The sequence below is a fragment of the Pelecanus crispus genome, chromosome 4 (assembly GCF_030463565.1).
Source record: "Pelecanus crispus isolate bPelCri1 chromosome 4, bPelCri1.pri, whole genome shotgun sequence".
NCBI lineage: Eukaryota > Metazoa > Chordata > Aves > Pelecaniformes > Pelecanidae > Pelecanus > Pelecanus crispus.
Genome location: NC_134646.1, coordinates 76,852,575 through 76,875,480, shown reverse-complemented (window position 1 = coordinate 76,875,480; position 22,906 = coordinate 76,852,575). Strand labels below are relative to the sequence as shown.

At 35.9% G+C, this 22,906-nt stretch overlaps 1 protein-coding gene across 2 annotated transcripts in view; it reads left to right on the top strand.

The window, feature by feature from the left end:
* The window catches only part of GRK4 (G protein-coupled receptor kinase 4), a 38,669-nt gene extending 18,897 nt beyond the window's left edge, over positions 1–19,772 (top strand). For both annotated transcript variants that reach the window (XM_075708934.1, XM_075708935.1), the window contains 10 exons: positions 1,375–1,438; positions 2,203–2,343; positions 5,103–5,293; positions 10,713–10,750; positions 13,298–13,387; positions 13,938–14,146; positions 14,953–15,090; positions 15,723–15,860; positions 18,054–18,176; positions 19,613–19,772. In XM_075708934.1, coding sequence (XP_075565049.1) covers positions 1,375–1,438; positions 2,203–2,343; positions 5,103–5,293; positions 10,713–10,750; positions 13,298–13,387; positions 13,938–14,146; positions 14,953–15,090; positions 15,723–15,860; positions 18,054–18,176; positions 19,613–19,666 — 1,186 coding nt within the window. In that variant the 3' untranslated portion in view covers positions 19,667–19,772. The remainder of the gene's footprint in view (positions 1–1,374; positions 1,439–2,202; positions 2,344–5,102; positions 5,294–10,712; positions 10,751–13,297; positions 13,388–13,937; positions 14,147–14,952; positions 15,091–15,722; positions 15,861–18,053; positions 18,177–19,612) is intronic.
* The last annotated feature ends 3,134 nt before the right edge of the window (positions 19,773–22,906 follow it).

The following is a 22,906-nucleotide window of genomic DNA, read 5'->3' as shown; positions in this document are numbered from 1 at the left end:
TTTGCATTATAATTTTGCTTTGCTTTGTGGCCAATTCTGCTTGTTATGCTAGAAATGCTATAAAGCCCTAATGAATGACATGGCCTGTCTAAGAAATTATGATCTGAAAGACAAGATTTAAAGGATGATGTTGATGAGAGTGTGAGAGAGCCAATACTCCAATGGAATTGTCTGCCCAGGAGTCTTTAAGTGGTAAATTTGTATTAGGTAAATACAAACTTATCATATGGATATATGTTTGGCTGTCAAGTGTACAGTGGGGAAACCAATCTTTCTTGGGAATGCTACCATCCTTCAGTTTCAAATTTGGACTAATTAGTTGTTAATCAGCAGATTAATCTAGTTTTATAACCCACTGGGTGGTCGGGTAACTAATCAGTTTTTTAGGGCGGTACAGACACAGACAACTGCAAGACAGCAAGATTTGTATATATCAGAATCTAGTTTGGGCTTTTAAATCAATGCTAAATGAGTGTCCAAGACTCTTTCAGAAGGCTGAAGTTGGTAGGAATTGATTCTAATACAGCACTGCTGGGTGTCATGATGACATATTCAAACATTAAGGTGCTTGAGCATTAATTTTATGGTAAATTCCAATTATTCAGTGTCTTTGACTGAATTAGTAGCAAAAGCCAGGAAGAGAACTAGGGAAGTTACTCAACAATTAAACAATTAAAAAAATTAAAGCAAATTCTCTACCAAATGAACCTCCATTTGTTGTCCTGAGAACAAAGCTGCATTAACAATGAGTGCTCTTTTAAAACAAAACAAAAAAACCCCAGCTCATCACCATCAAATAGCCCTGCTGTGATACATGTTTAGGAGTGTTTTAGCATAGAATGGCTGATACCTTTACTGCCTCCAGTTATCTGTTCCCCTTCCATTGCATCAATACCTTAACAATTCAGCTCTTGAACTGCTGTTGCATACCACAGCTCTTTCTTTTTTGAAAAAGCCAAACAGCAAAGCAAAATCAGAAATGGTTTACCTTTTAAATTCTGTATTGTAAGCATGATCTTATGGAAACACAGCCTATATACATGTCAGCATACTGCAGCTAAGGGAGACAACTGGAGGTGATAAATTGACCATTGATGAGAACAGATAAGGCTCTAACCATAAACAGCCCAGGGCCCAATTGATCAGCTTTTCTTCCTGGTATTGTGAATGTCTGATGACCACATGAGGGAGCCAGTGTTTCTTATCAGAGCACCCCTTTCATTTGAAATTCAGCTTATTGTAATACTGTCTTTATGATGTCAAGGCAACTGTTGTTCAGTCATAGAACAGGAAGGAGAAGATGAAGACAGGTGGGGAGGGGATTACTAACTCTTGTAATTCCTGTTGCAGTAATTGTTTCTTTCTGTTCATCAGGCAACCAGTAACCAAACACACATTTAGGCATTACCGAGTACTAGGCAAAGGTGGATTTGGAGAGGTGAGTACAGAACTATCTTTCTGCGAGGCAATCCTGAAGGAAAAAAAACAAGTCAATACAGAGGAGGAGCAGCTTTTTAACTCTTGACTCTAACAATCTACATTGGACACATCACCTGGCAAATTGTAGTCAATCCAAACTGTTTTCTTTTAATGTGTTAGTTTCAGTATTGTAAGTCATGCATGAAGTTGCAGAAAACTTCCACTGACTAACAACAGTTGCTTCAATTTAGAAATGTCATTTGGCAATGAGAATGTAGTTTCTACTTAATAATTACGTAACTATTCATGAACCTGATAAGAAAATCTATACATTTTATTCATGCTGTTTGTAATTCATAGGATTTTTTCCCCCCTACACACTTTAACCAGAGCCCTTTATTGAAGGAGAAGGAGGGTTACTAAATTATCATTATCTTTCTCCCACTTGATTATGGCATGGATGTTTGTCCTCTGTCCTGCTTACCTAGACATACAGCGTTACCACAGTCAGGTGTTTCAACAACACAAGATCCACAGTTTTACTGAACTATTCAACCCCAACAAAAATGGGTTTGCCCCTATATAATCCCTTTTTCTACTCCTGTTACAGCTTTTGTGACCCTTCAGAATTGTTTCACGGGTGAAAGCTCTGTATTGATGCTTACAGACCTTCATTTTCTGACAGCATTCAAGAGTGTGAAAAAAGAAAATAAAATTTTATCTTCTTTAAAAAAAATTCTAAAAAACCCCTGGCATCTCTGACACACCTTCCTTCTCTTTTAGGTGTGTGCCTGTCAAGTACGGGCAACAGGAAAAATGTATGCTTGTAAAAAGCTAGAAAAAAAGAGAATAAAGAAGAGGAAAGGAGAATCAATGGCTCTAAATGAAAAAAGAATTCTAGAAAAAGTCAATAGTAGGTTTGTAGTAAGTATCGACTTCTGATCATATTCTCAGAAGTTTGTCTTGCTTTGTTTGGTTCAGTTCAGTCTCTTCCAGGAGCTTGTAGGCAAAAGACGTTTTTTAATTGATTTGGAGAATGCATGACTGCTGAGATAAATGATTAGTATAATAATAAGTATGTTTTGTGTGTGATTGCGAGTAGTTCTGCGCAGAGGGCCTTTTTATCCAATACTGAATTGGTTTTAGTCTGCCTGCTTTATTTTTCACTTACAACCAAAACATTAGGTTGTGTTTCAGCATGCTGATGCCACTGAATCTTTGTCCTCTGTTTGAAGGCGAATAGATTGTTCTGTAGTACTCAGACTTGAATAATCACTTAAACTCTATTTCCGCTACAGCCTGTGACTGAGTATGCTTGCCTATGTTTAATAAAGAGGATATTCCATATACTTCATTCCATCCTATTTTTTCCTTCTCTGTTTCTCTTCTCTGTCTCTTCTTCCAATGCAGTGCTCTCTGTTTTCTTCTCTTACCCCCTTCTTCCCTCCCATACACCTGTTTTCTTATAATTAATGCTGATTTCTAATTTCATTTTTGGAAGTCATTCATAAATGCATTTACAAAGAGGTTACTTCATGAGAATGTGCCATTTAGTTGCCATTAGAAGTTGCATATCCTGCATTTCTGTAAATTTTAATAGTAGAGTTTTTATATCCTTAGGTATTTTCATAGCATTTGTTACTCTACTGCTTACACATTTCAAGATACACATGAGATTTGACTAGTATATTGTTTCAGGTTAGTTATATTGCTTTGCTGTGTATTAAGGCTTAAAGAGGTATCTTGGATGTGAAACAATTAACGTAAATTTTTAATAGAAATTCTACAGAATGGAAGTCTTAATACTTTAACCTGATACTACCATGTAGATTATGGTATGTTAGTAGGTCTAATTACTAAGCAGTGAAATAACTTAGAATGATCAAAGATATACCAGGTAAACTTTCCCCGAGGTAATGTTTATCTTTTCATTGAATTGTTGTCATTTAAATGTTAATTTTAAATGCATTTTGTTTGATTTTAAATCCATTTACTGATAACTTTTGTATTGCTATTCAGAGAGGATTTTAAAGTACCTGTGTTAGAGGGTAGTGGAAGTTAGTTATAAACAAACACACACACACACACATATATATATATGTATAAAATATGTATGTATGTATTTTCTGATAAGCTTTATGTATTAAAAAAACCCTGTAGAATATTGCCAGCTAAAATAAAAATTAAGAACCTGCTGGCCAGATACAGTAATGTATTTTAAATGATTATAAATAATGTTTTTGTATAAATATGCTAATATTATTTTCTCACAAGGCTCATGGGCTTCAACTGATTGAAGTTGAATCCAGAAATTACCTGAATTGATCCAGAAATTACTAGTTGTAGAGATACATGAGATAAGAGTGAAACTTCTATTTTTGAGTAATATTTTTTCAAGATGTGTAAATATATTGTAAATCAGTAATTGATCAAAGTTGAATTTGAAATCACTTTATAGGATTGAGCATAAGTTATTTTCCTCTTGCCAGCCAATGTTTTTTTTGATGCAACAGTGAAGATGTAGATCTAGGATCTGCAGTAATACTGGGTTGGAAGTGGCTAGATAATTTGTCATGCCTGTGTCGCAAGTGAAGTCATTAATAGCTGGAGAGGTCAGTTTAAAACCACCAAATAGGAACCCTTGCCCTGAGTAGCCAACTTGTATACTTATTTCATTTTATTATTTAATATTGGATTTATGCTTCTGAAGGAAGAGTTTGGACTTATTACTGAGTTATGGCCTTTATGTACTTGTACTGCATTTAAAAATACATTTATTGAGTAAAAAAAAATCCTACTGATTTTTACCTAACTTAGCTTACATTAGGTAAGTATGTTTAAATCCCATTGCTTTCAGTACAAGTTAGTTAATCTCTGTAGGTAATTTTGAAGATCCTGCCAGATTTTTATCAGCATAGCATAGCTTTTTCTATTGAAACTGAGTTTGTAACTTAAACAACATGTATTAAATTTTCCAGTATATTACATTGCTTTAAAATTGGTTTTGTTTAAATTCACAAGTCTACTTTATAACTTTAAATGCACTTTAAAAATATTTACCTAAAACCTGAAGAAAAAAAAAAATATGGTGTTCTTCCTTCCCTATCAGCACCTCATTCCAAATACAATGAGGAGAAAGACTATAAAGAGCTATACTAAGTCTTTACTCTTCTAAGCCAGGGAAACATGCAGTTATTTGGGGAGGCAGGGGGAGGAATAGAAAGTACACATTTGATCTTAAATAACTTTTTTGTTTCTCTAAGGTAGGGCAACTTTGAGTCTTGCAGAAGTTCAGGAAGATGGTTTGACAATGCATAATTCCTGAGGTATTAATAAAATAAGGTATATGCGCACGTTATCTTTACAAAGAGCAAAATAGATAACGTGCGGCTGAGGGGTACCATCAGTAAATCTGTTGTCTGGATGGAGCTGTATGGTATCTAAAGACATACGTTACTAAGCTTTTGTATGGTGGTGTAGGGTCTGTGTATACATGCAAATTAGTCTGAATTCCTTTGTGTCTTCAAATACTGGACAGGAGCAATTCTCTACTTGGCTGTTTTGTTCTTTTTTGTTTTAAAAAAGGATTCATATATTGCTTGTATTGGAAAAAAAAGAGCTGTGACTTGTATTGGGGTTTATGAATGAATAATAGTCATCTTCTCCCCCTGCCCCATTTTTAGGTTAGTTTATCCTATACATATGAGACGAAAGATGCCCTGTGTTTAGTATTAACCATAATGAATGGAGGGGATTTGAAGTTTCACATATATAACATGGGAAATCCTGGCTTTGATGAAGAAAGGGCTATTTTCTATGCTGCAGAACTGTGCTGTGGTCTGGAGGATTTGCAGAAGGAGAGAATTGTTTACAGGTATGTGTCATCTATAGTCACTCGTACCTTGTCTGTTCGGCATTGAATGTATGAATTGTTTTCTACTAAAATAAGTTTATACTTCATAGTAAAAGAAGCAAAAAAAAATTGTTTAGTTGTCCTTTTCATGGCATGTCCTTCAGAATTACTGATCTTATTTGTCTTCTTACTGTTAATTTAGGTCTAGATACTTCCTATATTCTAAAACATTATAAAGTTGATTCAAGGTTTGTTTGTAAAATTATAGTAAATTGTGATTTACAAAGCAAATTCATTAGTAATCAAATAAATAAATAAGTTTTAGGAACATGGGATTGTATTCCTGCCCACTCTAAAGTAGAAGTTCACAGAAGGCTATAGAAGTCCCTTGCTGCATTGTATGTTACGCCCAAAATGGTAAAAAGTCAGTTATAATCGTTATTGCCCTCTTCTATTTTTATTTCAGGTTCCTTCAATAAACACTTTATTGCTTCTGAATTAACAAAACTGTCAGAAGCCTCATGCATTGCAATTGATATTGTATGATCTTACTTCTCTTTTCTGTCTCTGTACACGCATCATTTAACCCCTGGCCTGCATTAGTGTTACAGAACAAGCAAAACAAACTTAGTGGTGAACAAAGAACGCTTTCTTTATCTTTCTGGTGTGTAACACCAAGTACCACTTGTTGTCAAAGAAGATTTAAAGTATAATCCTACATAACTTTAATATAATGAGTCTTAGTCTTTTCCCTCCCCAATATAGAAGATGAACATACACACAGCAGAACGTGGCAGAACCACAGAGTAAATCGGCCTTATGCTGGTTGTTGTATGTGGTTCCCTTGGCCAATCTTGCAATGTTACACAGTGTGTTTTGGCATGCATGTAGGAAGGAAGCAAGGATGAACGGTTTTGCTCATCACTCTCCTCATATGGATCAGCTACAAGTAGGTCATTTCACATTGCCCAAGTGAAAACAAAACTGATTGTTTAAAATACAAAACAACAACAAAAACCCAAACAAAAAACCAAAAACCCTCAAACAAAACAAAAACAACAAAAAACCCCACAGCCCTTGTGTTTAAGCCCAGCTTGTGAGCTATTTGCCTACAAGAAGACCTTCAAACACATATGTGAAATCCTAGTGTTCTCTGTAATTCCAGGTCTTGGAGTGGTTGTGGTTTCTCCTGGAGCAGTCTTGGTGTCTAGATCTCTGCCCTGTTTTGTGCTATTACATAATCAGTTTCTAATTATTAAGAATTTGTATGGCCTTAAATTTATGAGCAAGGAAAAAAGTAGTTTCACGACCAACTCTGAGTAAAATTGCCTCTTAATTAAAAGAATGGGAATTACTTTTAGTCCTCTGTTCATAACAAAATGAAGGACCAAGAGGCAGTTACCTGGACATGTGTTAGTAACTGAAAAATTTGTATGCTTGGAGGAAAAAGAAGGGTTTAAATTTAATCGTAATACCTGAAGGCATTATTTAAACAATTCAGTATGGGACATACTAAGGGAGTTCCTGCCCAGTATGTAAACAGATGAAAAAAGACTCTAATTATACCATGTGAGCTCAACTATGCTTGCGTACTAAAACTAGAAAATGTTTGGATAATTTTATGCTCTCTGTGGAATCACTTTCAGCCCTGCACTTTTTAATATCGAAAGACCAACTTTTTGTAAAACAAAGTCTTGTTTCTTCTCTTTTGCTAATGGTAGGCTTTTTTCCTGATGGTCTTGATTTGTTTTTTCCATATGTATTTCTTTTTGTATCATGCGTTCAGGAGCATACCTGTAAACTTACAGTTTTAAGTCGAGAACCCAAAACAGGTGGTCATGCAAGTCTTCAGAACATCACCAATTACAGTGATATGTTACACAATCAAAATTCTCTGTCAGGCATCTTAATGGAAATGCATTTAAGCAACAATACAGTGATTATATATGATTAGTGAAACAGAAAGCTTGGGGAAATTTGCCATAATTATTTTCTTCTCACCAAAGAAGTTATGCTGGCAACCTCCAGTGTTAATGTTGGGGGGAGAACATAATGAAGCACATTTTCATTGATTCACGATTTATTTTTCCGAGTTATGGTAACTAATATTTTTCATTCTTCGGGGCAAGAAAATACAGAAGGAATGTTTTTCTTATTTTGCTGTCATTTTGAAAGCATTTAATACTGGTGGGACCACTGAATTTCTGAAATCGGAGCTAGTTCTTTTTCTTGTTGTCATATCTGAAGACCTATTACTGCATTTGTTTTTCAGCTTTAAAGGAGGAGTTTTAAACTCTCTTTTTAGACAAATAGCTTAAACTGTTAAAGTAGACTTTAATTCTGTAACATACTGTTTTATTGAGAATGTGTTTTTGTGTCTATCCATCTGTATATTCACAGTAAAGTGTACTGTAGAGGCAGTGGAAGGGGGAAATTCAGAACTTCTGAAAAAATAAATCCTCGGTGCAGATGGGTGTCAGCAGATAGCAGTAAAATCGGTTCATCTTGTCAGTTTGTTCAGTTCTAGAATGGCAGTTTTAATGTAAGTCAGTCATGTTAAAATTTATTATAATTTTTTTATATTTGGGATGTGTCACCATCAGTAACAACATGCCTCATAAAGTGGAAAAACTAGGCCTAACTTTTGTCTCTGTTAATACCATTTTTTATTGTGTATTTCATGTGTCTTTATACCAGTTATTACTGAATTTCAAGCAGTGGTGTTAGTGCTGTCTGCAGGACCCTGGAGTCAGTTGTGCCACTTTGTTAGTGGGGTTCCCACTGGATTAAAAGAACAGGTGCAGAGCTGGAAGGAGGGCTCCGCACTGCCTTGTGATAGCGATTGAGCCAGTCTGCTTGTTCAGTGGGAGCTTGTGAAACTATCTGTAACTTGCCATATGTTGCTGACATTAGAAAAATAAGCAAACAGACAGCAACAGGCAGTAGTGGAGCTATTCATCCATCTGCTACATAAAAAGTCTGGTAATATGTCGAGCAAAGTCAGGATTTACATACGAGAGTGGGGAACAAGTGCCTGCTTTCCAAAAGGGACTTAATTGCTGGCGTTTTCCTGCAGGAATTACCTGACTACCTGACTCCTTGAGGATCGTAGTGGGTTTGTTTTTTTTTTTTCCCAGATAAGCTGCTTGGATACCTAGATTTTCCTCACAAACTCATGTAGCTGCCCGTAGTGCAACTGAATGTGCCTGGAAGGTCAAATATCAGGCTCAAAGACCTGTTGAAGCTGTAGTGGATAAACCAAGTAGCTCCTTGCCTGCCTTGTGCCTATGCTCTGAATAGACATCTTTACAGCGAAATCCTCTGAAGGATTTTCATCCAGAAATTTCCTCTGTAGGAAGGCTGGTGTAAGCTATAGCAAAAATAGACCAGTGCTTGTTTAGTCCAATTTAAAATAAATATGTAATTTTTATCTAATTCTTTTTAATGAACCTCTTAGTTTTGTGAGCTTTGCAGTCTTCCAACCTTTCTCAGCTTCATAAGGGAAGACTGCTGCCTCTGTTGCTAGAATTGCATTGCTAGCTCTCGTTCTGAGCTTGGTTTTCAGCTCAAGTAGCCTGTTATCCAGCACAGGACTAATGTCTGTGTATTCCAACAGAAACTGTGACTTTGGCCTCTGTCGTGGTGGAGGAAGGGAAGAGGGAGAAGGCTGATACCCCAAAGCTGGTATCTCAGAGCTAGAATGTATAGCTGAATGCTTCCCAAAGCTGACTTCTTTGCAAATGGCTAGGCCTAGAAACTAATAGCATTAAGGAGCTGGAATTTTCACTAGAAACCACTTATACTACTGACTGGCCAAAATCATGTCACAACAGAATTAGCTTCTATTAAGCAGCAGATTGTTGCTAGTAAGTATTAAGTTCTAGGTTAGGCTTCAATCAGCCTTCTTGGAGATGGAACTCTTTAAACTTGTTTACTTGAGTTAACCTGAGCATATATTATGTGGTTTGAAGTAGATGTGTTTCTACCTAAAGTTGAAGCTGAATTTTCCTTTTCTTTTTTTGGTACAGGTGTGGGGGTTTTTTTTGGTTTTTGTTTTTTTACTCTGATCTCTCCTGATTTCTCTAGTATTATAATCTCATATCTAATATCAAATGATTAATATTATGGGGACTGTCTAGACTTGAAAGTATTAGGAAAGTGTCTTACTGACTTCTTTTATACAGTTAATCTCATGAAATAACGAAACTTTAGCCTGAATACACGTACTTCAGAGCCTCAATTTATCAATATTTGGGAAAGAAAAAGCATACGGATTTCTTGATGAACAAATGTGTGTGTATATTTATTTCATTTTGAATGTAAATTCTAGAGTCGTTCTTCCTAAAATTGCTTCTTTTACATTATTCAGTCTTTTCTGCTTGTGTATGAATAACACTTAATGTCACAACTGTACATATACCCATATAAGTATATTTTGTTTTTAATAATCTATTTCATTAATAACTGATACTTTCTGATGCATATCACAGTAATATATATAATATATATTATATGTTTTATATATATATTCTATGCATATATACAAAATATGTAAAAAAATGTTTGTTCTCAGTAGGACCTGCTAGAGGATAAATCCTAGAAGTAACCTCTGAACAGCTTCTGACTCTGATTCAGCTTCAGTGACTCCCCAGATTTTCTTTGGGGGGGAATCCAAATATCCCATTGGGTTTCTTCTTAAGCATCTTCTTGTACATTTTTACTTTATAAAACGCAGAATTGCAACACTGAAGTAATTGCTCTTTTTGCTATTTCCTGAGTCTTGCTAGCGTTTAATAGCTAAAAAGTGTTTCATGTGAAACTTTGATGTTTACAGAAAAGTAGTAGAGACTCTTATACAGTCGATTGCAAAGAATCCTAACTAGATACAAGTTTCTAGTAAGCTTTAGAAGCTTCATGTCCAAATTAAAGGAATGGAGTTTGAATACATGATATTAAGCCTATGCTTAGTCTTGGGAATATTACTCTTTGTTGATATTCTCACACCCTGGGGCGGAATAGAGCAAGGGGTCAGCATCAAACTGCAGCAAGCACTGATGTGTTTTACCATTGTGAAGTTGTATGGCTGATACTCTCAGGAGAAATGTCCTTCATTTATGAGCACGAATTTGGGTGTAAGTTGGTAGTTTTCCATATCAGGATTTTAGTGTTGTGTAGAGGAAGTTTCTCATCTGTGAAATATTAATTGCTGCTGTTAATATAAATGGATTAGAGAGGTGGGAAATATGGATCGCAAGAGTTCTGTGGTTAAATTATTTGTATTATAGGTCCTCAGCTTCACAACTTTTTTTGTGTATAGATGGAAACTGGGAAAATCGCTTTAATCACAACCAAGAAGTCTTATGTTGCCTCAGTTGCACTTGATGATGGCTAATAATTTTGCATTTGTATAATTCACATTTCTATTCTGTTTAATTTGTAGAGACTTGAAGCCTGAGAATATACTCCTTGATGACTGTGGTAAGTAAATATTAAAATTAATTTTGAAATTGGGAATTAAAATCTAATTAATACTGTGCCAGAAATCAAAGGGATTTCTTCATAATAAAAGGGACCTGACTGGCAAATGTTAACTTTAATTAGTAAAGAAAAAACTGCCCTTGCTTTTTAGAAAGTAGGGGAAAATACTGGGGTTTGGGGGACGACGATGATGATTTTTGAGGGGTCAATTTCCCACCTTAAAATGGCTACTTTTCCCCTTTTGCTCCTCCTTCTCCCCCCCCCACCCCTTGATTTAGGATGGCTAAAACTTTTATATAGATTTGTTCTCTGCTTGTCTTGTCTTTGACTATGGAAACATGATTTGTTAGATGTGGGGCCAGAATTTTACTTAGCAAATGGTAATTAAACAATAAAGAAGAAAAGAAATCTGAAGCATCTCTGTTTTAACATTTCAACTAAAACAGGTCTGATGGTCACTGATGCATATGTGGCTGGAAAGAATCAAGGAAGTACAAACAATATGAAGAAGTGTTTGTAGATTTTTGTTTTTCAAAAGCCAAATTAATTTTCTTTAATGACTTTGTATGAAATTTATCAGAATCATTTGAATTCACTGTAGAGCATGTGCAGGAATTACCTTCTTCTAAGCTGTTGATGAATATTACCAGTTTGTTCCTGTAATTGCTGAGTATTTTAGTTAAGGAAAAACTGGTTTTGAAGTCATTAGCACAATTTTTTTTTTTTAAGTCAGCATGTTCTGACTGATAAACTTCTGAAATGATGAGGCTTGGGAGAAGTTGCTTTCCAATAGCTAAAGCTTTGTTAGACATCAAATGCATTCTTTAATTTTTCTCTCCAGCAATGTCTCGCAAAAGCTGAAGGCTTCTTTGAGGAAAAATCTGGCCTTGCAGGACTGCACTAGAATGCTTTCTCTCTGCCAGGGATATTCTGATCTTGTTCCAGAGAGCAGAGGGGACTAATTAGAAAATCACTTTGGGAGCTCAGATCCTGCACTTGAAAAGGGGTTCATCACATGTCAGGGAATAGAAAAGCATCTAAATGTATTTAAAATAGCATTTGCTGCTCAAGAGCATTTAGTTATTTCCAACCAGTATACAGAGTGGCACTTGACTTTCTCCAATCTCTCCCCCTACCCCTTGACTTTCTATCACATGTAAATAAATTAATATGCTTTTAACTAACATTGCTGTAGAGCTTTTTGAATGACAGAGAATATATGTGCAAAGGACACTTGGGCATTGGAATGGGCTACCCAGAGAGGTGATGCAGTGTCCATTCTTGGAAGCTTTCTAGACAAGAATTTAAAAAGCCTTGAACACTTTGAGCTGAGCTGCTTGCTCCAGAAAGTTGTACTAGAGACCTTCTGAAGTCTCTTCCAGCCTGAATTATTCTGTGAATCTGTGATGTTTCTGTAAATGGCAGTGTCCCTGTACTTATATCCAGTATTAGAAATAAGTGTGGGTTCTGGGTTCCCCGGTGCCCAAATCTTTCTACTACAGATGACTGGCAATTTTCTGTTTTAAAATTGAGTTGAAAATGTAATTGTCCTTTCTTCTGTCTAGCAGTTTATATTTTTATTAAGCAAGTACGTTATGTATTTTTAAATTAGAATCATGTCAATACAATTCTTACTTTGAATTGTCTTGAATAATTTGCTGTTGAGTCTGTCCAGCAAAGAACTGTATCTGTCCATGGGAATGTAAGAGAGAGTGGGATGAACTTATTCCCATTGCTCTTCTTGGACCGTTTCCCAATCTGAGCAGTGTTGTTCATGACAAATCATGGTCTTCCACCAGACTACTTCTGCATTAATAGGTACTAGTGTAAATGCCATGCGTAATAGGAAAGGTAGTCAACTTGAGAAGTCTGACTTATAAAGTGAAATAGAAGCTGAAGTTATCTACATTAGACTGATTCATGAGAAGGGGAAATCCTAATATTGAACTAACATGTTACAATATAAGTAATTCTAAGTAGGTTATGGCTAGGCTACTTTTCTTTTGGGGTGGGAGTGGGGATAGCAATTCCAGTTCTTGTGCTTAGCATTATTAGAGTGCTTTGTTAGAGGAAAACCTGATGTCTCAGTACAGGATACAGTTTCCTCATACTTGGAATAAATGGAGTAAATTCTGATGTTTTGTTAGGAAGTCAGAAAGCTAAGTGTTTGTGGTGGGAATACAGCATGGAAAAATACAAGTGTCTGATGTGTAGATACAGAATTTGAAATGAGCAGTCATCATTTCTATTCATGCTAGAGCAGCAGCCTGTGCCAAAGCTAGGAATCAGAGTACTTAACAGCAATTTTTGTTGTATGTCCTTCAGGAAATCAGTTAGATCTGTGCCTCTATTCCTTTATGTATTTAAGGGAGGGTTGAATAAAGATAAATCACTCCTTTCTAATTAAGTTAAATAACCTTAGTGCTATGGGTATATGAATGTTTTGGGGTGGCTTTTTGATGAGGTAGGCTACAGAATTTTTTTGTTTTAGAAGTGGTGATATTATATTATTTGCTGACTATGTATAATTTATTTTAACATAAATAGGACATATCAGAATTTCAGATCTTGGATTAGCTGTGCAGATTCCAGAAGGAGAAACAGTCCGAGGACGGGTTGGGACTGTTGGTTACATGGGTATGTAAAGTATCCTTTGCTAGTTATGTTTTACCAGAAAGTTTGCTTCTATGAATATATGAATGACTTGTCCAAAGAACTGTATTTGGTCTGGATTAGTTACTAGACATTTTATGGGAAGAAAGGTTATGTGGTGGTAGATGTTAGGAGTCAATTATAAGCCTACTGATAAACTTGGAAACTTAACTCTGGAAATTCTAGCTTTAGGTAGAACTTTTAAGATAGCACCTGATTTTTTTTCTGAGGTTCAAAGAGATTGAGGGTCACAGGTAAGCAGACAAATTACTACGACAACACATTTCTTTCCATGCTTTGGAAAAACTTCATTAAGTGTTAAGGAACTTAAGTGCTTCTCTGATAAAGAACTTAAGTGCTTCTCTTGGATATAAACAAAGTCCTCGCTGTGGAAATTAATATTTCTTCAAAGTACAGAGGAGTTATGCAAAGATCTCTGCACAGAACCAAAAGAGTGCCTGAGAGTTTTTTCAATATTCAATTAGTTAATTTAAAATTAATTGATGTGGGGGTTTCTTTTGGTTTTGTTTTGTAGCTCCAGAAGTGCTCAAAAACGAAAAGTATACATTCAGCCCGGATTGGTGGGGTCTTGGGTGCTTGATTTATGAAATGATTGAAGGACAGTCTCCATTCAGGAAGCATAAGGAAAGGGTCAAACGGGATGAGATTGACCGGAGAGTAAAGGAAGACCAGGAAACATATTCAGACAAGTTCTCAGAGGAGGCAAAATCCATCTGCAGGATGGTGGGTGAAGAGACATAGAGGTTTGAAAATTAAATTTCTAATCCTTTTCAAGAGATGAACTACTTTATTTTAATATCTTCTATTGAAAATTTTTCAAAGATGGAGTTCTTAAATCTTTCTTTGGTTCAGATGGAAGTTTGTGATTGTCCATGAATTGTTTTATTATCAAACTTAGAGCATTCAGAACTTTTTTCAAGATGAAGGAAGGCTGCATAAATTGATTTTTCATCACGTGAATGAAAAGGTCCAGTAGTTCTTGGACCACATGTAATTATAGATGGAGTACAATAGCATGCTCAACTTTGATACTGTATGGGGAGAAATGGCAGAGTAGTATACTAGTTTCCTTGCCTGAAAGAGTCTGTACAAGACAACAGGTTTTTTTAATCTTGCATGTTCTTAAATTTAGTAAGAAGCACTTCTATACAGAAAGCTTCAAAAGTTTTCTTTACTAGTTTATGCAAAATATGTGCATTACTTAAGCCCATTGGGAAGAAAGTAAGTCTGTATTTCCTAAAAGTAAAGTCTACTGCAAAGTCCGTACTATAAAATCTCTTTAGCATGGCATCAATTAAAATATTTTCATATGACTTTAGGTATAATCCTCAAATGGTCTGCTTTCAGGGATCTTTTTACTCCCAGAATGTTGTAGTTTGGATTTCCAGTTCATTTTGATACCATGATAAACTTAATCTAATAAAAGGCCAAGTAACAAAGTAAATGTATTGAAAGACATTGTATATAGATTTTTTTTTAAATTGTGGAATTGTATCACTGGATCAGCCTTTTTTTCCATATCCTTGCAGTTACTTGCTAAAAATCCAGAGGAACGACTGGGTTGCACTGAAGATGGAGCTGCTATTGTAAAGCAACATCCTATTTTCAAGAATATCAACTTCAAGAGGCTGGAAGCTAACATGTTAGAACCTCCATTCTTGCCAGATGTAAGTAGGTGAGACAGATTTGATTAGTATCTCAAAAAGGCGAGAACTGTCATAATTCTATGTCAGCAATCATGTGAACTCCAGAGAAACCTTGAAAGCTAGTTAAATTGGCAGGAGAATGCCTGGAGTAGCTATTGACGGCTCGTTGTTTTGTGGCGTTTCATCTGAGATCACAAAGCAATTTACAATAGCGGTATTGCTCTAGGGAGCTTTGTAGCTGATTTCTTAGCCCTTAAAAGTCTACTTCTCTAGCTCAGATGCTGAACAAGTGAAGATTAGCTTTGAGGAAATTACTCTGGGCTTGAAAGAAGGGTGATGGAAGATGAGTGAGTTATGACAACCATTAAGAAATCCAGAGAAGTTGCATGCTGTTTCTGGTTTTGATATTTCTTTCTTGTTAGTTGCAGGATGGATGGAATTGCTCAGGTGCTTTATGATGACAGTCTTTTAAGTTTTTGCATTTCTGTTTTGTAGTATAGTGCTATTTGATGATCAGCAATGTGAAATATAAAATTGCAGACATTTCACTCCCCCTTTGCCCATCTAGGAAAGAAAAAAAAAAACAAACCCACAAAAAACCAAAAACCCCCGAAACCAAAACCTTAATGAAGCAATCTTGTATTGTACTGCAGCCACGTGCCGTATATTGTAAAGATGTCCTGGACATAGAGCAGTTCTCGACAGTAAAAGGAGTGAACCTGGATACTACAGATGATGACTTCTATTCCAAATTTGTTACGGGCTGTGTCTCAATCCCTTGGCAAAACGAGGTATTGTATATTTCATAAAAGATTATTTTCTTTAGCACAGCAATACAGAAGATTTAATAAGGGGTATAATTATAGTATTAACTTTCTCTGTGAGAGGTAAAGAAGTTTCTGCTTTAGACTTTGTTGCTGAGAGACTTCAGAAAAAAAATTTTCCCAAAACATAAGCAACTTGCTAAAAATTGAGATCTATGGTAAATTTGTATAAATAGAATCTGGCATCTTGTCATCATAGATACAGCCTACAGAACAGTATTTAGCATTAGTATGACCACATTTTCCTTGTTCTTCTATCACGTTATTCAATTTTGCTGTTTATAGGAGAGGGATAGAATGCTATTCAAAGTACTCAAAAGCAACAGGCACGGCGCAAGCTGTTTGTGTATTATGCCTGTATATCAGTAGAGGATCCGAGTGACACAGTAATACAGAACTGCAGATTCACCTTTTCTAAGGTTTCAAAACAAACAGTTTAAGATTGGTTGAGTCAGACTTTCTCCTAAAGCGTTTTCATCTGCCTACTGAGTAAGTGTTCTAGTATTCTGCATAGAATACTAGAATTTTGCTACCTCTGCGTGCAGCTCAGTCTGTATTGATGAAATTCAAATCTTTATTATTTCAGGAAGAGCACTCAGTAACGATTATTTAAAATTGTAGTTCTTGTTATGAATGCCTTCCCCCTACTATAAGATGTTCATAACTTCCTGAAATTAGTATTGTCTTGAATTCTACTAGCGTAGTTTCTTTCCCAGTATGATTTTTTTATTTTATTTAAAGCTTGAACACAAAAGATGAGCAATTTCTGAACATGTCAGAGAAAAAAGTACATTCCTTTTTGTTTCCCTTTTGCTTTTTTTTGCATTTCATTAAGAAGGAGATTTGAAAGCTGTCATTTGACATAGAAAGTCTTCACTAAGAAGCAATGAACCTTAGGCTGTTGGAGAAATAAATATTTCCTATGCTGCGTTGTAATTCTAAACTTCATAATATGATCCAGTCATTAAGAAATGAACTGCAGCTTAATAACTCTAACCCCACACAGAGGGATAAAGTTGAAAGTAGTTGTGGAATCCTGGTGATAGTAATTCCTTCTCTTCAAGGAATAACTGTGCAGACTTCATTTTACGTTTGTGCTTATTTTTTCTTTTAATTCATGTTACTGAGCTGTCTGTCAAATCTTTGCTCTATGTCTCTTAAGAATTCCTCTCCACCCCCCCCCCCCCCCCCCACTTTTACCTAATATCATGGTTTACAACAGAAGCAGACAGCATTTCTTCTTACTCGTCTTTATGCCCGCTCTCCCTCTACAAGGTATACTCATTTGGTTGCATGCCCATTATGATAGATGTGTATCACTGGCACTCACAGATAAATGCCAACTACATGTGGGCATTAGTCACTCTTCCCCTTCTGACCATGCCTGTTTGTTACATTTTGGCATTTACTCTTTCTGCTGTCCTTTCTGCACCTGGTAACTGTATTTTTAATTCTTTTGTTTTCTGTGTACACAAACACAGATTATTTCAAAATGCCTTGCTTCTCTCCAGAGACCTGTCTTCATTAGATCTTTTTTTTTTCCATGAAGTATTGCCTTCTCTATCTCATTGCCTTATTTTTAATTATAATATATGTTGTGTTGTGATAGATGGTTGCCCAAAACACCACAGTTTAAATTACTGTGGTCAGACATCAGCTGCTTTTTCCCCAAGGATGCAATTCGTCCCCTTTGTAAAAAGTATTCCCCCTAATACTATGCAGGTACTAGTATTCTGCATAGAATAATCATTTCTCCTACTCAATGTCATGTTTATTTATAAAGTTGAGTCCAGGGTGTAGAGATACTATATTTGTTAGGCTAGACTGCTCCAAAATGAACAGAATAGATGAAAGGAAAATCAATTTCTGGTTCTAAAAACTTCTGCTTTTTGCATCATGGGCAGAAGAAATGCTTTACCAAAGCAAGGGAGCATCTGAGTACTCACCTGCATGATAGTGCTTTCATTGCTATTCTTTAGTTTGCTGGATGCACAAGAGAGTTAATGTAGACTTTGTGCTTCATGCAGCTCTGCGGGTGGTGTAGTTTGGCTGATGAATTTGTAAGTTGTCAGGAGTACCAGCCAAAGTAAATAGATAATACATGGAACATGTCTGAGAGGCTTGTATGGATATTTCATTCATATTTCCTGTGTTTCAAAGATGATTGAAACGGGATGCTTTGAAGATATCAACGCATATGAAACTGATGGTACTGTGTCACCAGACAGAGAGAGGTCTCCTAAACCAAAGAGAGGCTTCTTTCACAGACTTTTTAGTGGAGAGGTAAGGGTATTTCTTTTCTTTTGTAAGAAAATTGCCACTAAGACCTGAACATCCACTCAATTTTTAATATTCTTTTGTGATAGTAAAAACAAGTTGTCTGCTGAATACCGAAACTAATGAAATCTGGTTTATTATGGCTTTGCCCCTGCATTGCGTTTCAGAAATTGTAGCAATCCCTATAACGCCATGAGTTTTTCCTCCCTCAGCATTCTGTCTTCCTCTAGCGTCTGCTAGCTGTTACCTGGGGGACACGTAGTGTGTGCTGTTAGCAGCTGTGCTATAGATCTTTCTTTCCTAATGATATTAATTTGGGTCTTGCTCCTTATGTGTTTTGCCAGTTTTTATAAAAACTTCTGGGGAGATGACTTCCGATATAATTGAGGCCCCCTCTGTAAAAACTTAAATAAAATAAAAATATCCCCTAAATGAATGAGTGTGAAGTGTCACAAAACAAATGTTAAAATATCTTAGGAAGTTTAATATCTTTACCAAAACAACAGCATAATATATGTTTACATAGCTTCTGATAATGCACAGCCTTTTCTTACACACATAATTTCTACTCTTAAGTAAACATTTTGAGGTATGTGAATTGAGTATTTACCACCTAAAAGACATGTGGCATATTGTGCCTGTTTATAGGTCATGAGAAATAGGCTATTTGTAAAGGTTTTCACTTGAAGATGTTGTACACAATTCTGCTTGCTCAGTATGCTTGCACTTAGAGTGGAATTATCTTGAGAAGCATGCGTATATTCCAGTAGAGAACACTTCTGTAGAAATTACTTTTGCTTTCAAGCAGAAATGGAATTTTAAAATTGCTAGGAGCATATCATTAAGTAGCCACAACAGGGCCATGTATTAAAATTGCATGATGATTTTTTTTGTCATCAGCTGGTAATTCACCTCTCTAAAATGGTACAATGCTAATGGAATGTGTAATAGTACTGTCATTTTTAGTTCACCTTTTCAAATTCACTTTTCCCCTACTTACGGTAATGGAATAGAAGGAATGGTTAAGTGTACTAATAATCTCACATAGCTAAAGTTAAAGCTTGTGTCTTACTGTAGTCTTTTCAAGCTGAATCAGCAGGGTTGATACTGTCCCAAGATATGGTTCTATGTATTGAGAAAGAGTCCTAAAAAAATTAATAAGGCTTGAGAGCCTTTAGTTGGTTTTGAAGTAATAGGACTGCAGTTAATTGTCCTGTGAAGTTAAAAAAAGGAAAGAGCTTAAGGTTAAATGAAACTTTAATGACTTGAGATTTGGGGTTGGGTTGTGGTTTCTTTTGATATTCCCAAAGCATTTAGTTAGTATGGAGTAAAATGTGCTAGAAAAAGAGCCACCCCCCTAGCCTTTCTGAGCCCCATAAAACACACAAACCGACAATAGTGTCAGTTCTGCAGCTGAATTGTCTCTTTGTCTTCTCTTGCAGGTCTGCTTTAAATCTGATTGCAGTGATGATGAGCAGGAGTCCTCCAGACTTTAAATCATTTTACTCTCATCAGAAAGGATGAGCAAACTTTAAATGTTTTATATCTCTGTAGCAAAATGTATTATATATATTTTTTATCTGAGTTCAAGGATTTTTGTACATTTGTACTTCATTTGTTTTAAGATGTATATTTTCACTAAAGCTTAATTGTACAAAAAGCAATGAGTGCCATTTGAGTGAGTGTGTTTCTATATGTATTTGATTTATCTTGAATTTTTTTTTTTTTTCCCCCTCCCGGTGGAATCAATCTAAAAATACTAAAAGGATTTTAAAGCACAGAGATAATATCTATGGCATTGATGTAACTTGACTTTGTATGCTCCTGGTAAAAGTTGTCTTGTTCATTAGGATCCTTATTAGCAGTTTTTCTAACAGTAAAATTGCTGTACTGATAAATTTCATAATTCCGGTATTATCCGGCAGCATGGCAGTGCTATTACCTAATGTATCTCTCGAGCAAATGCTAAGGAAAAAGGAATTCGGTGCACTGTGGCCAGCTATTATGAATTGCTCTTTACTGTCTGGCTCTGTAGAATGTCTTTCTGTATTTCTATATATAGAGAATTCTAAACATTTAGCTTAATCCTGTAACAAACTGTATTACCCCATTCTTCTCCTTTCTACCCATCTTACACATCCTCTCCATACAGTTTCTTGGCATGGACCATGCAAGCAGACCTTTGCCAAAATTTTATAACTACATTTTGAGTACTTTGTGGCCTTTACTAAAAGGATTTCTTTTTACCTGTGGGGACACCTTTTTATTTTTTCTGTAAATGAAATTGTTTACAACTCCACGTAGGATGTTATAGTTTTATAATGGGTTAAAAAGCAAAGCATGGGCTCTTCTTACTAACCTCCTCTGTGCTTATTGTGTTGTAATACGCAATATTGTAGGGTTGACAGCGATCACTGCCACTGAGGGAAAGACAAGGTAATATTAAGTATCAAATTTATTTATGTAAATAATCTTTCCTTATAACCTTTAAAAACTTAAACATTAGAACCTGTCTTTAGTGATTGCTTGGTGCAGATGTGGAGCTGGTATTGAAGTTTTAGTTGTGATTACCTGATGTTCATTAGTAAAACTGCTTCCAGCTGCTTGAAAGCTTGTCAAACTTCTGTTCTTCTGGACTCAAAGTATGCCAGACTTTCTTTTTATTTTGTAAAGTTGCTGGTAAAACTATTAATCTTTGTAGGAGAATGAATTTAGGGAACGTATTTCATCAAAAGCCTATTCTGTTTTCAAATTTTGAGTTAGGGACCTGAAATATAACGGAATGCTCTTGGAGTTGCAGACATGACTTTTTGTTCTGTATTCTGAAGATTTGTCTCCCCTGAGCATGCATTTTTTTCCTCTCAAATCTCTAGGGCACCAACCAGACCACACGTATGTTATACACATAGAGCAACTGAATATCCCTCTACCTCAAATAGGTTTCTGCTTGTGATCTGCAGACCCACTGGAAGAAACTTAAGCTGCTTCTGAGAAACTCACAGGATACATTTGATACTCAAGCCTGTCGTCAGGTTTTAATTCACAGTATTTTGTCTCTAGTGACAAATGTTTTAATGGGTTAGAATTTGAAAAAAATTGGAAAACCAGTGTGTTACCGAATCCTACTGGGGCTGAGCTGGTGTCTATCTGAAATTGTTCCTCTTGGCTACTGTGCCACAGAAATGAGGAATGAGACTCCTTTCCTGTGTTTTTAATGCATTTTCCTTGATGTCTAAAACAGCACAGAGGACAGCAGAGTGACTGCTGTAGAAAGTACAAAGGGAGAAACCAGCAGAGGGAGAGTTTGAATGAATTACTGGAAGATAGTCTGATGCAACAGCGAAGGGATGGGAGGCTTGACAGAGAAATATCTGAAGTGAGGGTTTTGGCTGGAACCATTATGTGTGAGACAATGAGCTGGCAGGGTCTGACCTGACCCTCTTTATTATGTACCACAATAATAGAAGGACTCTAAAAAGATGGGAATGGAGAAATAGGGAAGTAACAAAAGTGTTTTGTAAATACCTACCTGGTTGGAGAAGTGATCATGTTTCTCTGATTAAGGGGTTTAATTTTTTAAGATCTTAGGTTTGCTGTTCTGAGGCAAAGGTGACTGTATTAACACTGGACATATGGGGTGACAGTCTGGATTTAATGCCTGCTTAGAGCAACTTGAAATTTGGGCAAGAATACCATGGACATGAGCTGAGCAATTTTTATGAGGAAAACACAGGAATTGGCTTTAACAAATAAAAAAAAAAATCTGAAAGTCTATTTATTATGTATTTCAAATTTTCTTTCCATATTGGAGGGGGAGGGATCTTAACTTTAAAAACCAAAACCAAACCCAAAAAACAAAGATAAAATCAGCTCTTCTATTTTGGAGTGCTGAGACTTAACACTTACTCTTCAGGGATCTGTGAAGAAAAAAGGCTAGATGAAGAGAAAAGGGAAGTTGTTCCTAAGAAGTCGTTAGTCATACATCCGCTTCTTTGGACAAGGAACTCCAACCATGCAAAAAAGTGGAGGATTTGTGCGTTTTTATGAAGCTTTATTTGGTTTCATTTCACAAGCTTTTTTCTTATGTTCTGAATAATACTATTGAATTGTTTTTGCGTAACTACATGTTCGCAGGATTAGGACTTAAATTCTGTTGGTTTGTGGGGGGTGGTGTTTGCTCCCCCCCAGGCTCAAGATGGCATTTTTCTACTATAAATTTGTCCCTTTTGGCTAGAAATACAACCATCTAATAATGAGTAGATATTATCTAATGTGAATCCCCTAATGAATTGGAAAAGACAAGAAACTGGAAGGATCAGCATAACTCTCCTTATACGGCACATGGATATTAAGGTGTTACGCTGTTTAATCCAAGGTGACACATTGGTTAGATGTCTTTACTGGAGTATTAGTAGCTTGGAGATGCATTTTGAAAGTGGGGAAAGGGTAAGGAGAGGGGAGAGCACCTGAAAGCAAAATATTGTGGCATGATAATATGAACTTTGCTCTTGATTTTTGTAGGACACAACTGAGACAAAGGAGGAAAAGGCAGCAGGTTGTGTATACTGATTATGTAGCCTTTTATTTCCATGAAGCTGTTTTAAAAAAAACCAAAAAAACCCAACCAAACAAAAAAAACCCTAAACCAATGTAAATTCTTGTCATTCAGTGTGACTTCATTGTACCTCCATGAATTCAGATTCTAGATCCATATGTTAGGAGGCTTTAATAGCAGT